Source organism: Necator americanus, chromosome IV, assembly GCF_031761385.1.
Source record: "Necator americanus strain Aroian chromosome IV, whole genome shotgun sequence".
Taxonomy (NCBI): domain Eukaryota; kingdom Metazoa; phylum Nematoda; class Chromadorea; order Rhabditida; family Ancylostomatidae; genus Necator; species Necator americanus.
This window is the reverse complement of record NC_087374.1, coordinates 36,755,363-36,771,234: the sequence shown is the minus strand read 5'-3', so window position 1 is coordinate 36,771,234 and position 15,872 is coordinate 36,755,363. Positions and strand designations below refer to the sequence as shown.

Genomic DNA, 15,872 nt, shown 5'->3' with positions numbered 1-15,872 from the left:
TATAATTCGCTTATATATTTACACACACGCCATTTCAGTCAGCTTACTGTACACGGGTAAATAAAAATTTCAATCTGAAGCAAATTCCAAGACATACGTACAGGTATGGGCATCAACGACGACATGAATCACGAGTGTAGTTGCGGTACATTTGCGTACGCGCTCGCGAACGGCGCGGTGGAGGCAGCCAAGGGACCAAGGTGGGACCATCGGAAACTGCAACTATGGGTGGTGCCGGCAAGGGTCCCAGAACGCTCCCAACCGCTACGCTTCACCGCACCGCTGTGAGAGAAGCCGCGTACGCAATTGCACCGTGCCTCACGTCGTTTTGTCCCTACCATACAGCTCAAGCCGAGCTATGTGTCATTTTACCTGGTCCTCTTCTCCGATGGAAGAAACATGTTGAGAGACGCTATTGGCCACTAGCTGTACATACAAACTATCAACTCGAGAAAAGTAGGAAATTTCCTTTAAAAAATCGGTAACAACAAGAAAAAACAAGGTAATGTAATTCAAAATGAGGCCACTTTTGTTAACTAAAATCATATATGGACTAAGCAGCATTATCAAAGCTAACAAATTAACAACATGAACAGAAACTCCCATGGATTTTCAAAAAGAGAAAGAGAGGAGATGTCGCGTCCACAAAAAATATTTCCACCGAACTTCCGAAGGGTTAGGCGTCAAATAGGTTGTTTCATGTGAACATGAGTCAACTGCACAAACTACTGCTACTGACTACAGTAGGAAAAAGGAAAATTCTCTGATGATTCACGATATCCTTCCTGTCTACTGGGACTCATCAGGTAAATTATTCTCCTCTCCAGAGCGAAGATTTTTCGATGTGTTTATTGAGCAGCACCAAACAAAGGTGGGTAGCTGTTGATGAATCTCGGAATCACACATGAATTTTAGAGAAAGCGAAATTTTATGAGAAAATAAATTTTAAAAAAAGCATGCAAAATATGTATATAAATATGTGTGTATAAATATATGAGTAAAAATCTACAATCGATCTATAATCATAACTACACGAATGGTACTGTTCTTCTGTATTCAATAAGGAATCGGCCTTCCTTTTCGATCCCAAAATTTCCCGGAATGCTCGAGAATTGTCATCGAATCCACCGTTGACAGAAGCACCGGTGCTGTTTCTGATGGGTCTTTAATACCCTTAAAAAAGATCTTCTAAATGGTCTCATCATAAATGAGAAATTTTACCGCCTACCTCAGCTCCACCCATGTCTGTTCGATTCCAACCAGGACACATCGACACAGTAAGAATGTCCGAATGTTCAATGGATAAAATGCGGGTTAGATGATTGAGAGCCGTCTAGATTGGAAGAATGTTTTCAATTTCGCTCATATGGCGCTCTTATTCCGGAAATCCTCTCTTACCTTGCTGCACATATACGCATAATTTCCATGAACTCGTTCCGTTCCAGGACATAATTCTATGGAACCTTTCCTACCAGAAATATTGATTACGGTAGCCGGTTGATCGTGTGCGATTGACTTCCGCAATAATGGGAGACATTCCTAGAGAAGCCTGTGATGTACGAACGGTTTTATTTATTTGTTGTTTTTGTTTCTCACCTGGATCATCATCGCATGAGATACTATATTAATGTCGAAATGTCGTAACCATACTCCTCTGTCACCGTCGGGAATTCCCGCTTTGTGATCCTGAAATGAAAGCAGTCTGTCTCCTCCAGATTCTTTTAACATAGCGGCTCAAAGAAATCGGTCTTTTTTTTAAATACCTTTTCTTTTTGGAGAGATCGTTACTTCTTTTGAAATGAGGAGAAAGCTAGTCATTGGTGTTCTTTTCTAACGAGTAAAGTGGAAAGAACGAGTTCTTGGAAGAGACACCGATGCGAAAGGACCCCATACTCCACAAAATTTTCACTGAGTGCTCTTCAAAAATGAAATAAAAAACTTTGTAAGCTTTGCATAGATTTTCTCTCCTAAAATGTAAATAAAATGGAGCAGAGTGTGAAATAAAAGACTTTGTATATTCCAAGACGATCTTCTCCCTCGTGAATAGGTTCATTATGGTAGCTGGAATCTGGGACCTGGGACTGCGAATTCAGGTGAGATCTTAAAGGCATCAGTCCACGAATCTGAGGTGGTAGGGATTTCAGGTGGAGTATTCGTATACGGGATCGTAGATTAAGGAGAGGGGATGATTTCGTCTATTTCTTCCTAATTCCCGTAAAAAACGGCCCGGAAGATACGGCTTCGGGCGTTCTGGCGCACTATTTTCTACAAGGAGTTCGACTGGAGCGCGCCAGCTCTGTGCACGCGCCGCATCTTCCGGGCCGTTATTTACGGCAATTAGAAAGAAATGGACGGAATCACACCCCTCTCCACTATTTACTATCCCGTATACGAATACTCCACCTGAAATCCGTACCACCTCAGATTTGTGGGACGATGCCCTTAATTTTCTGTACTGAATGTCGACGAGCGGATTTTTCCGTACGAGCTCGAGATGAGGATCAAACGAGTGGAGCACAGATATGTGCACATATGCTTATGGCGGTACCCCCGGCGAAGATGCGGAATAAATCAGCCTTTTCTGGACTGATATTATTACCATGGAAATAAATGAGCGCACCTAAGTCAACTAAGTGGTTCATACATGTATGTGGACATATAATAAATAGGATCACTCGGAAAAAAAAAGAAGCAATAGAATGAGGTATCCTCGGAGTCAGAAAATTCCCTATCAGACATTTTAGCAGTGAAACAATTCTTGTCGGCAGAAGAGAAAACTCTGGTTTAGTGGAGTTTGCGATCCAAAATAAACAAAAAAAACTTGGATATGGGTGGGAAATGATCTATTCAAGCCAACAAATTTGCAAACGTACAAATCTACAAAGTTGGTGCTGAATAGCTGATGAAGGGCCATAAAAAAAGAACTTCATTGTTCTGAGAGCCGCATATTGAAGTCATATCTTTGGAAAAAAATTACCTTCTCTAGGATTGCGGCGTTGTTCACCAACACATTGATTTGTCCGCTTTCTTTGGTCACAGATTCAACTACATTTTTGATACTCCAATCTAAATTACGAGGATAAATTTTCGGTTTAAAAAAAAGGTGGCGTTAGAATAGAAGTTAGGTTGACTACGTTAAAGACATCACCCCACGAATCTGACATGGTATGGATTTCCGACGGGCAGAGACTATAAAGGGGTATAAAATGCAGAAACGGGTGGGATTTCGTTCTTCTCTCCCTGCATCACTGTGAACAGACGGCTTCGGAATGTGGTTCCTTACGACACCCTCTATTTCAACGCACCACCCTCGCACCCCGCCTCTGCCTGCGATTTGTCGAAAATCCATTCGGATGAGCTGGCTGGCAATTCATTTCATTCGACGAATCGCAGGCGGGGGCGGTGCGCAAGGGTGGCACGTTGCAGTAGAGGACCTCAAGAGGAACCGCATTCCGAAGCCGTCTGTTTGCAGTGATCCAAAAAGACATAAGCAAGATCCCGCCAGTTTTTGCAATCTAGGTCTCCGTATAGTCTTTGACCGTCGGAAATCCATAACAAGTCAGATTCGGGGGTGATGCTTTTAAACATTTAAGGACAGTACAGTAAGAATAAAGCAGTGTAAAAACAAAAAAAGAAATGTTTTTTAATAGTATTAACACTATGTAAAACTATTTTTAATAAATATAGTCTCTGTTTTCAGTATCTTGAACGATTATCGTAATATTGACCCGGAATACTGTGGCACTTGACGGGATAAATGTAGGATTCTATCAATAAACCTGTATTTCGGCCTCTAAAGATGGCAAAAAAGCAGAAACTTCAAGGAAATAAGGTTTCATCCTAAAAACCTAGGGACACTATTGGAAAACATTGAGAAAAGTATGCCCAGGTTTCAAGACACGAGACCGTCTCATCTACAAAAACGGAATGAAAACGACATCAAATATCTACGTACCTTTAGAAACGTCAAGATCTACTATACGAAGCTTCTTGTGCGGATCTTGCAGTGTGCGAAGATTCTGGAAACATCCCATTAACGAGAAATTTGCTATTCAGCTCGCTTAAAAGATTTACCTCAGCTTTTTCAGTGTTACGACATCCGGCGTACACTCTTGTTACATGGTCAGTCGCTAGTAGCGCACGGGTAAGTTCCAAGCCAACGCCGCGATTCGCACCACTGATCAAAACCACGCCTTGAATTCGGCCCATTTCCCTGAAGCGATGTAGTTACGGTGGTGAATGGAAGCGTGCAAAGAAGAATCTTCGAAGGTTAACCGTTAGAGGTCGAGAAAACACAGTTTGAGTCTAAAAATAGTCCTTGTTAGGGTCAAATCGTTTTTTTTTTTGCTGAACTTTTTGCAATTGACAAACGCTTCCCAGAACTAGAACAAAAATTATTAAGAGAATTTTCCTATATGGGAAATAGATGCAACTATGGATGGGCAAAATGACGGCTCTTAGCAGCGCAACGCTTGGAATTATCCTTCAAAAAACTGTAATTTGTTAAATAAATTAGGCACAGACATTCTCCAGCTAAGCTGGAACATCTTGCCTACACCAGATCTAATTGAAATGTGCTTTTAAAACATTGCTGTAAGCGCGATGAAAGAAAAATGTTATCGAAAAGAAATTTTCAGGATTTTTTCTTAGGTATCGCTCTTCAGCCATACGCACTAACAAGCAGAGAATAATTCGGAAAATCAATAATTGCAGAATATCAATAATTGCTGAACGTAATATTCAAGAAAACAATATTGTGCTTTATCATAGCCTAGTTATGAAAAAAAGAAAGTTTGAGCTTCTTTTCAAAGTTTATTATCTATTTTATTTGAAAAACTCAGAGGTGGACCCAGCAATGATAAGGCCAACTGACCTTTTACGCGTCGCTTATCGTGGATTAAATATCGGTGAAGCAGCGGATTGATTCCTGGTTTGATAATTCATGGATAAGTCGATTAGTGTCCACAAATGACTAACAATCTCGGACTTAGCAGCAAGTCGTTTAGGAGGAAAATATTCTATGGATAATAAACAGTAAAAGTACATAAACAATGAGTGGTAGTTCTTGGAATCTAAGGAGATTAAAGAAATCCTTTGCTTTTGCGTAAAATAGAACGTAAGAGTGGAAATCAAAGGAGCCATCTTGTGAAACTGAATTCTGCCCAGGAACAGAATCGAGGAGAGTTACCGCTGGTGGAAACACTCAAGTGAAATCGCCCTTATGAAGTTGTAAGCACCTACAATCATAGCTCGGTGCTCACATAAACGAGGTCCTGAGAGGAACACTTCGCCAATAACATTAGAAGCACATCGATCTCAACTGAAACATGACCCTTAAGCTATGAAAAACGCAGCGCTGTTGTGTTTATCTGGAGATTTTTCGGAACCGGACAAAACGAGAATCAATCCATATTTGTTTCTCAACACTCGTTAAACTACTGGGATTTTTCTTCTGGATGGAAGTGGAAATTGGATGGATCTGGCGTGGTGCAGAACCGAGCGGGCATATATTCGTCAAGAGCCTTGTTATTTTCGGAAGAAAACTTTGAAAAAAAAGGGAATCTCGGGCTATGGGCTGCTTTTTCCGGAAAGGAGCAACTATTCATTGCTTTTCGTCGTAAGGATCGTATTTCATCGATGATCAAAATGTCCTTACGCATCTCATGGATTTTCTTGGTAGGCAACGTCAATAGTTCATATTTCTACAGCAGGTTCCCTGGCGGATCTCCAAAGGACCTCATAGAGTCCCTTTTTGGATTTCTGATCCTAAACTGGAATTCGTTTTACCTTTGACCTTAACCTTCTTCTTCCAAGGATAATAATGCTTATGGTTGTACACGAATGGGAACCAATACAGGACGATCGATCGAAGATCAAAAACCCAATGACAGCGGACTGGTGTGAAATGACACAATCGGTATCTTTGAGGACAGAATGCAAAGAATTTTTTTAAAATGGTTCCTAGGAAAAGAAAAAAAAAACTTACGAGACATAAATTGGCTCAATCAAATACTGTTAATAATGCCTAGCTGATTATAAATAAGGAAAAAAACCAGAAACTGAAATTTTCACAAAGTTTTCATGTGTTTAGTGAATTTTTGAAGAATTTTACCATAAGAATAAGACTTTCTAATTTATTTGTTACAATGGTAGTAGCCTCACTTCATTACAGTACCAATAAAGGGAAAGACTGCTTAATTTTTTAAATTCAGATTATGTAAAAATTTGTAGAACGTGCTTTATTCTGTACAAAAGCAAAATTTCTCAAAAATCGCTGATATTCCTGCTATCTTAAGGAATTATTAATATAAAACTGACCTATCAAGGACGAAGTTGTAGTGAAATAGAATAAATTACATAAATTAATTAGTAAATAGCCGAATAATGGCGAAAATCTGAGTTCATGAACGGATGGCTGATCACTGGTGGCTATGTAAAGTTGACCCATGTCATCAATGATAAGCGATAAGGTCATCAATAGCGATCTTTTGCCTTTTCTATGTCATCAAAAACGATTTCACTGGGGTGAATGACATCGTTCCTGGATAGCAGCAGAAATTTTAGGATTTTTCATTGTATACTTTCCCTCATACATAATTTTCTCCATGAAATTTTCGTCATATAGGATGATTAGAATAAAAAAAAAATTCGTTTCTAGTGGAATGTTTGTTTAGCATATGACTGTGAAATTCAATACTGAACCAGTTCGAGAAGAAAAATTTTAGTTTTTTTTCTTATGAGTTCTTTCCTGTGTGTTCCTGATTTTTTCTTATTCTTCTTATCTTATGTATATTCTCATTCTTCTTATTATTTCTTCTTATTTTCTCTTATTCTTCTTATCTTATGTATATTGTTTAATATGTATTGTACTGTGTATTGTATATATGATTTTTACTTGCATTGAATGACCGATAACATTTTTTTGTTTTTTGAATATATCCACCTGATCACTGTGCACATATTTGTTCCTGAACGTTGCGCTCATACTCGTTTTTTTCCCAAGTACTGTTTATCTTATATTATTTATTAGATGTATTTTATTGTATATTTTTATTAACTGTATATTTATATTGTCATACATATGTGTATTTTTTATTGTATCTCAAAAAATTCCTTCTTTGATTTATGGATATGATTTTCTCTGATATTTTCTATAAAGCTGAAGGGATAAGCGATTTAGCAGTCGAATCTCCTCTCCAGTTCGACATACACCTAGCGCTTAATTACCCCACAACGAATTCCATGTATTTAAATTAGAGATTTATTTCTTAAAAGTTTCTCGGAAATGTTAACGTTCATAGTTTGAAATAATGGACGTGAGATGTTCTTTTTTTTTCCACAACCGGTAATCCTGTCTCCTAATTTCAAGCAAAAAGTGCTGCGTTGAGAAGAAAACATCATCGATCACCAGTAACAGGTGTTAGATGTCAATAAGGAAAAAATTTATTGAGTGATAAGATTCCGTGAAATTCAGGCAAATTCTTCCTTCGTTTCGCTTCGTACATGAAGTTCGAGAGGTTCTGAAACTCAAAGGAACTAGTATTGTACTAGTACTATGTATGTATTTGTAGCTACTCACTAATCAACGCTAAGAGATGAACTTACGTTTGTCCTCCAGACGTATGTACTGAAAATATCGTCGACATTTCGAAATCACACCAAGTTCCCAGTAATGAATGAGTAAAAGTAACACATCCAGTAAGTGAGCAATCCACGAGTATTTATCGAATTTCTCGCCAAAGGCTGCTGAAAAGAAAGCGTGGTGCAGAAATCCAGAGAAACGATAAGGGAGAAGTTACAAGGGTTCGTGTGAGTAGACACAGTGTTCCTTAATAACCTTAATAATTATTTGTAGCACTTTAATTATTGATTGCTTGAATTTTGTTTATGTATGCCTAATGTCAGTATCGTACGTGAAAACGAAATCCTGCATGAAGATAAGCGGGCAGGAAAAATTTGGAGAAATAGAAATTTTTAACAATCCAGAGTTTTGAAAAGTTGTGAGAAGTGTGAAAAAGAACTTCTGCCCACGAAGATTGACGATCGATGCGGTAAAAATGGTATAAAGTTTGAATGCCTCCCAGAAATGTCTGCTAATAAAATAATTCAGAAAATAAAACAAAGGATAGTAAGTTGTTTTCCCGGAAATGTCTCCGTAAAGAATTATAGCACCTTCCATTTCTTCGGGTAGAAAAACTACGGAAAATCTACGTAAAAGTGTACTCATTCACACTATATTCGCTTCCTCATAACAAAAGGACTTTCTAGCTTGAAGAATAAGATAAGGCCAGTAGCATGAGGAGAAATGAAAGGGTCAAACCTGGCTCTGCTCCAATTTTTGCAAGTTTCATGTGAAAATTAGTCCGGACGAAACTTACGTTCAAGACACTGGCTTCAGAAAAAAAAAAACAGCCTAACGGAGGTCGAAATGGGGTTGCAATATTACTTTAATAAGTTCTTAATCCTTGACGAAGCGATCCTGACTTTAATAAGTTCTTAATCCTCGAGCACTTCTTGGATCTATGCTCGTTTTTCTCGCTTCCACACCTCGTCAAGGATTAAGAACTTATTATTTCGAGTATCAAATTGTAAAAAAAGCAGAATAGAAAAGATTTGGCAGTTATAGGCATGCTTTCCTTATGAGGCTGGAATTTTGTAAAGTTTTGTAGAGACAGTAAAATGAACGACTGTATTTAGTGCGGATTTCTCCAGGACACTGTTTCGGCACAGGTGGTCGAAATGAAATTTTCACAGGAGCATAGAGCAAGACTATGTTTCAAATGCTAAGACCTACTGTATTATTCCAGATTTGTTTTTTTTAGAATTTTAAATCTTCTTCCAAACAATAAACAAATTACAATGGACGCATTTGGTTCACTTTCATACACATCTCTCACAATTTCAGGACACACCTTCCACCACGAATTTGTTACGTCGTTTATTTTTTTTTAAATAATTCCTATATCTGAAGAAATTGCATTACTCTTAAATAATTTTAAAAACTCACCTTCAACTTTGTCCTTATGAAAAATATTCACATAAAAATAGTAACCGCCAAGAAAGAACAAGAAAAATATAGAAGCGACCTGAAAGTATGGATTGAGGGATGATCATAAATGAGTGTAAAAAATCTGGTGCAAGTTTTTTTTTTCTGGAAGAATACAGTTTGCTGAACTATTTGATTAACTTCCAGAAAAATAGAAATACGTTTCTAAAAGGTTGCAGAGAGCATACTTATGGGTATAAACCAAAATGTCCGGGGGAAAAAAACTTTTGCTTATAAAACTAGTAAGGCGTCAAAGTGATGTAGAGATGAATATCCAAGCAACCACAGTAAATTGATGGATTGAACAGGAAATAAGGTGTGGAGTCACCGAAAAAGGCCATTGAATGGAAATATTGCAAAAACTACACTCACAGCACATTTTACTTCCTAATATTTCTTAGTATTTTGTAATGTTACCCTTAATAAAAGGAACGTGATTTTTTTCCCAGGTTTGCTTAAAGGATCTGAAAAGGTTTTTTCAAGAAGAAATGAATACTCACAATATAAAAATACAAAGGCATCAACAGGCTTGGATTTCTGGTGATGATCCCGATCACAGTGCACATACAGACAGCGAACCCGATTAAAGAGATGAATATCGTATACGGTGGAAGCGGTAATTGCATCAAGAGGATGCCCCATATCACAATGTAGGCCACAATAAACTTGGTAACTAGCTGAAAAAAAAATTAAAAAATAAACAATAGGTCCTAAGAAATGAATTATATTGAAAACGAAGTAATTTTTAATTTCAACTTTTTTTATTTTATTTTTTATATTTTTTTTAATTCGACAATTTTAGTTATTCCAAGGACACGTCTTCTGAGTTTTTTTCTTATAAAAACTTGAAACGTGAAAGTGAAAAGTGAAACGCCTAAAATTAGTCGAAGCGATAGTAAAAGGCATATTTTGTCAAGTTTGAAGTCTTATACTGATAGAAAATGGTCAAACTCTTATAATTACAACTATTATGTTGGTTTATTGCTTATATTTTATGTTTACATTTTACTATATTCCTTCTACTTATTTTTTAACATACATACAATTTAAAATCTCATAGTTTCTTAATCATAGATTAAGGATCATCCGTCCATATATTCACTATGAGTATATACCATAGTCTTCCATATTTCTGTAAAGGATACGATTCCCAGCAACCGAAATCAGGAACTCTGAGACTCGAAGAACAACTCGAAAGTGGATTTGAGACCATTAAAAAAATTGCACAGTTTTTCGTTCAGGGAATGCTTAAGTGTCCGGAACGAGTGACGTGGTGAGAGAGCGAGGTCTGAGGAAACGGGGCGGATGAGAGACCATTTCATCAGTGCATCAAGCGGATGATCACCAATGTGTAATTAAGAAACTATGAAATTGAAATTATGAAACTGAAAAAATATGTGTGTGCAAAAAAAAAAAATAGTAGCCAGCTTAATTATTCCCAGTCTAGTTAGGTATTCGTTGGTTCGAACCCATACTTTTCTACATTACTCATTGTATATCATATCATTTATTAAATTTATAATGAATTCTATACCTGAAAATATGACGCAAGTAATGAAAAACAATTGAATAACTTCTTTAGTGATTAAATGACGTACATTCATCACGAAACTAAATTTAATGCAAGAAAAAAAAAGAAAATTCCCTTATGATCTAATTGAACCCTAAAAAACTATCGTTTTCCTAACTGATGGAGAAATTTTTGAAATTTGAAGTGCGTTTTCGTAGTACAAGGTGGAATGGGTGGTCGTAGAATTATTAGTTTTTTAGATCTTGAGTCAAATCAGTGCCAGAATATCGAAGAGTACTGACAATGACAGTACTCAAGCATACTTTCATATCAATCTCAATCATTTATTTCTTTTAGAACTTCTTTTAGAACGTCTTTAATCTCTTCACCTAGGCCCTATTCCACGTGCTGAACAGAAATGTGACATAGATTTTTAGGTCCCTAACTATTTCTCGGAATCATGATATCTTAATGTAAAAGTGGTAAGGATCAAGTGCAGATTAAAGGCATCACCCCACAAATCTAATGTGGTACGGATTCCAGGTGGAGTATTCGTATACGGGACGGGAGACTATGGAGAGGGGGTGATTCCGTCCATTTCTTCCTAATTCCCGTAAAAAACGGCCCGGAAGATGCGGCGCCGCACAAGTCTGGCGCGCTCCAATCGAACTCGTTGTGGAAAATAGTGCGCCGGAGCGCTCGAAGCCGTATCTTCCAGGCCGTTTTTTACGGTTTTTGCGGCGTGGAGTGATGTCTTTAACGAAGTTTAAGGGTCCCTGTTGTAGATACAGATTATGGGAATAAACCGACACTGGCCTTACCCGAAAAATAACAACACTCTCGTATGGAAACAGTGCGTATACCTTATTTTATCTGTGGAGAATTAGGACATTTTTGCGGTGTCAAACCAATATGATACTCATTCTAATTGCTCATATTCATAGAAGAAACGTATGTATTACTTTTTACTAATGGAAAAACTACAGTATCTGATTGAGAAAAAGCTTAAAAATACTCACAGAGGCGTGTGCCGTACCATAAAGGCAACGAAATTTTCGGTCATTTGTACCATCAGGCATATCGCCAGCAACATTACAGCATTAATAAATCCTGAAAATTTATGAGATCATGCATGACAGGGGTGAACCGATACAATTTAAAAAGTTATGTTATGGATCTCGTACATACAAAATATTTTTAATGGTTTTATCGAGGACTTCGACAAAAAAAAAACAAAATCAGAAGTGTTCAAAGCGATAAATGAGAAGGAACGTTGCATCCGAGAAAAATTTTTGACATCATAAAGGGTGAACACATTCATTGTTGTAGCTTTAATAAGTTTTTTTTTTCTAGAAAAGTCAAGGATTTAAGGAACTTATGAGCATAAATAACGCTGTGGAAATCGAGAGAAAGAGATGAAAATGAAGAAAAATGAAACGGCATGTAGATGACATGGGGCCAACAGCAGTTGTAAAATATCCATGCGAGAAAATTCCATATTTAGCAAAAATTGGAGTTTCGGAAATGGTGAGAGGGGCAGCGGTAGGGGCCCTCGTATGTGTACCTCCGCACGCTGCCGCTGCAAAGATTACTTACATCTGGAATTTAATATGGAAATTCGAACCATACCCACTCATGCAATCACAATATGCATCCAAAGTGACCTTTTAAAAATATATTTACATAAATTTAAGGGGTCCTTAGGCGGAGGAAAAAAAACTTTGAAAAATCCTCGATATTTTGCTTTACACAGCGGAAATTACACACAGGCAAGGTCTGAAATAACCGAGTATTGCTGCAAAAATGTGATTTACGATGCTTCCACGAATTTTTACGACGTGCATAAAATTCCCCCAACGAAGTGTGTAATGTACTGAAAATCACGCGCAAAGTGCATCTATACTCAAAATTAACAGCTTCACTTCACGCTCCAATTTCAATAAGAAATCGTTCTCATTAATGTGAAATACGAAAGATATTTAAAAAAATATTTGATGGAGTGAAAAGTGGAATTAATCATTTTGTGGATTTTCTCGTGAGAACAGCTCATTTATGTATGGATTTTCTGGAATTTTTGCTTTCATTGCTGAAAGAAAAAAATCTTCTTGAAAGATACGATATGGATGAAGGAAGTTCTTTCTTATTAAGAACTTTATAATTAGAATAAATGGCAAATATCTGATTCTACACCTACATATTTTATGGTTAGGAAAAAATCCATAAAACAAAACATCGCACTAGAAATGGGACCTGGACAACATGTTCCTGTGGTCAGGAATCACAAAGAATTCAAAATGAATGTTTTCAAAGCATTACTATGGAACACATGTGAAAATTCAGCTGTTCTTAGAGGAGGTGAAGAATACTTCGAATCTCCCTCTACCTCTGAAGTCGGGAATTTCAAGGAGTAGAACAAAAAAAAATATAGATTTTCGCTTCAGTTTCTAAAAACATAAACAATTGTCCTCTCAGTCAAAATTCGAGAGAGCGAGAAACTATGTATTCCTAGACACTATTCCTAGGCAAAGGGAGCGTAAAAAATTGGTGTTCGAGAATCGAGCACACATAAATTGGAATCATAAGTCAACATTTCATTTAATATGTATTAGGTATCAGAAATATCGCGTAAGATGATTTTAGGATAGATAAGAATAAAATTTTTGTTTTTGTTGTCTTTTTTTTCGGTTTTTTTGTTTTTTTGTCAATTTTTATTTTTTAAGAATATTTGAACTTGCACAATATTGTAGAGATAACCTGACAAAGTTCATCTCCTGTGGAATACATGCTCTCAAAATCAGAAAATAAGAAGCAGAGCTGAACAAAATCAGGAAGAAAAGAAAAAAAAAATGAAATTTGATAATTGAGTCAACAATTACTCGAAAATTTCGCGATCATAATTTTTCAACTTTCTAATGGAGGAAGACTGCATTCACGATACTAATCTGATACTATGGCCAGCGTTGGCAGCGTTTAGTAATTACCTCAAAAAAAAAGACCTCAAAAAAGTGCACCACAAAAAGTTCTGTCCTTCACAACAGTCCAGTCCTCTATTCCTCTACACTCATTCACCTTTAATCCACTCGACAGGTGGAACAGGAGGTAGTCGTAAATGTAATTAATGAAAAACCCCTTTTTCACGGCTTCTTTTCTTTAAAAATCCGCGTTTCGCGTTTTATGGAGTGCCAAAATAGAAGAATGCGTTGATTCAGCTATAAAAATATCCAATTTTCAACCACGTAGTCGTCGATGTTCTGTTGAGGGAGAAATAAAGGAAAATCTGTCCATAAATAGCCTAAATTTCATATGGACGCGCATTTTTAAAGAAAAGAAGGCGCAAGAAAGGTGCTTTTGAATAATTATGTACATTCATGACTACAGAGATGGAAACTATGTATTAAGATTAAGGTGAAGTGAAATGAAAAATCCACTGACGTAACGATTATTCTTTCTCCACTCAAAAGGTAATTTATGCTTAAATTTATCCAGAGTTTGTAAAATACTACGTGACGATGTGCCTCCTCAAAAATCAAGAAAAGACATCCCAAACGGTCAACTGCTTGATCCATAAACAATTTTTCCCAAAATTTGGATAATGGATTAATTAGGTCTGTTCATAAAGTACAGGAACAATCACTGCCTGATCTACTTCGGCAATCATATGTTGAGAAAATTCCTAAGAAAAAAATTCCTTTACAAAAAATTCGTTTACAAAAAATTTCTAGATTGAAAACTAAAGTGATTCGGTCACTTATTTTGAAGAGTAGTGAAAAAAGAAAGAGAAGTTAGTTGTATTAGAGTGCTGATCAAGAATATGTGTACGTATGCAATCAGTTCATTTCCTCCACATTTTTATCCAAACTCCTTGTTTTTGCTGAGAACTGGGAACGTGGTTACTGTATAGAGGTACACTTCTCGTTCACTGAGAGAACGTACATGTTTAAGTTTTTAGATCCAGTGTCAAGTACTGTATTCGAAGGAGATTTAAAAAAACCTACGCATGAATGTAATATATATATATAAATATATATATATATATAGTTTAAACAGATGTTTTACTCGTAGATCTAATTATGTACACTTCAATTAACATCTGTTTAAGACGCCAGTGTCCTACGCTCTGTCGACAGTTGTCAGAAACGTCAGACACAGAAATTTCAGGTGTACTCACAGGCTGAGCGCGAGGTTCCGCACGGGACTCATCAGCTCTTCCAGAGAAGTAACGCTTCAGAATTTTATCGTTCTTATCTAATTAATCTAATTAATCGTAATTGCTATTGGTGTATCGCAGTCGGTAAGAGGTTCCGCTGTGGCTGCAGCATGATCGATAAGAGGTTCAATTCCGCCTCAGTGCCAACCAAAGCTTTCGTCCTTACGGTGTTGATAAATTGGTACCAGACTTGCCTGGTAGGCGAAAAAGACACTTGTTCCAGCTACAAAACATTTAGCATAATAGCGGGTTAATGAGTGTACTATAATTTAAGTCAATATAAACAATAACGTTAAAAATAAGGAGACATTTTCTACCCATAAAATTTGACATAAATAATAAAGGGCACGATCGATCGGAGGTACGAATCCGCCTTAGTGCTCTCCAAGACCTTCACCCCTCCGGGGTCGATAAATTGGTATCGGACTTGTCTTGGAGGATAAAAAACACTGACTTGAGACATCGGCTAGCCCCCGCATTGCCATTGTAAAGGCTAACACGGGTTCGTAAACCGCTCAAATGATTCTGAATTGATGGGAACGTGATGGCGGATCCCGAGCGGATTGATTAACGCCAGATACTTTATCCTTTTTATCCTCCTTGTCTAATTGCTGCCACATGTCTGTATGTATTCCGGTGGATAACAACTGCTTGAAGAAAAAAAAGACCCCTTCACACATGTGCTGTTAGTGGATTCAACAAGAAAAATTGAAGTTAATTTCGTTCCTTTCAACCTGCCCACTTGCTCGTTCAATGTAGAAATTTAAATTTGTAAGATCACATCCCTATCATCTAATTTTTAAACATCAAAAATTTGGCTGATGCGTTCAGGAAAGTGTGAAAGACAAGAATTAAATTAGGAGCAACATGAGGATCCGATTTGCAGCGGCTGTTCGGGAAAATTTCTTAATGTTTTTCAAAACATATGACATAGGGAAAAAGGGTCAAAATGCTGCATGAGGTTTGTCAATCTTTCTTGTGGATTCATCACTCGGTAGAACTGAGTTGAAATCTAAAAAGAATGATGTGCTCGGGGATGGTCAGTTGCTGTGGAAAGTTCCAACATGTTCGACTTCAATCCAGAACTCTCGCTGATTACTAAAAGTTAA

The 15,872-nt window shown here is 37.1% G+C and overlaps 2 protein-coding genes across 3 annotated transcripts; both read right to left on the bottom strand.

Moving 5' to 3' along the window:
* Nucleotides 1–1,056: 1,056 nt before the first annotated feature.
* RB195_003838 (uncharacterized protein) lies at nucleotides 1,057–6,475 on the bottom strand (the record flags this gene model as incomplete). 2 transcript variants are annotated; one of them, XM_064201670.1, is made up of 9 exons in its annotated part: nucleotides 1,057–1,173; nucleotides 1,229–1,333; nucleotides 1,399–1,539; nucleotides 1,597–1,686; nucleotides 2,978–3,066; nucleotides 3,956–4,019; nucleotides 4,075–4,111; nucleotides 4,192–4,213; nucleotides 6,319–6,475. In XM_064201670.1, 9 exons carry the CDS (start codon nucleotides 6,473–6,475, stop codon nucleotides 1,057–1,059), a joined length of 822 nt encoding a protein of 273 aa, XP_064057551.1. The 2 variants fall into 2 exon arrangements, with proteins under 2 accessions (XP_064057551.1, XP_013308944.2); XM_013453490.2 differs by lacking the exon at nucleotides 6,319–6,475 and having other exon boundaries at nucleotides 4,075–4,209.
* A 995-nt stretch (nucleotides 6,476–7,470) lies between these two features.
* RB195_003837 (uncharacterized protein) lies at nucleotides 7,471–11,635 on the bottom strand (the record flags this gene model as incomplete). The annotated part of the gene is made up of 5 exons (XM_064201669.1): nucleotides 7,471–7,520; nucleotides 7,606–7,746; nucleotides 9,008–9,086; nucleotides 9,547–9,723; nucleotides 11,576–11,635. 5 exons carry the CDS (start codon nucleotides 11,633–11,635, stop codon nucleotides 7,471–7,473), a joined length of 507 nt encoding a protein of 168 aa, XP_064057550.1.
* Between the last annotated feature and the right edge of the window lie 4,237 nt (nucleotides 11,636–15,872).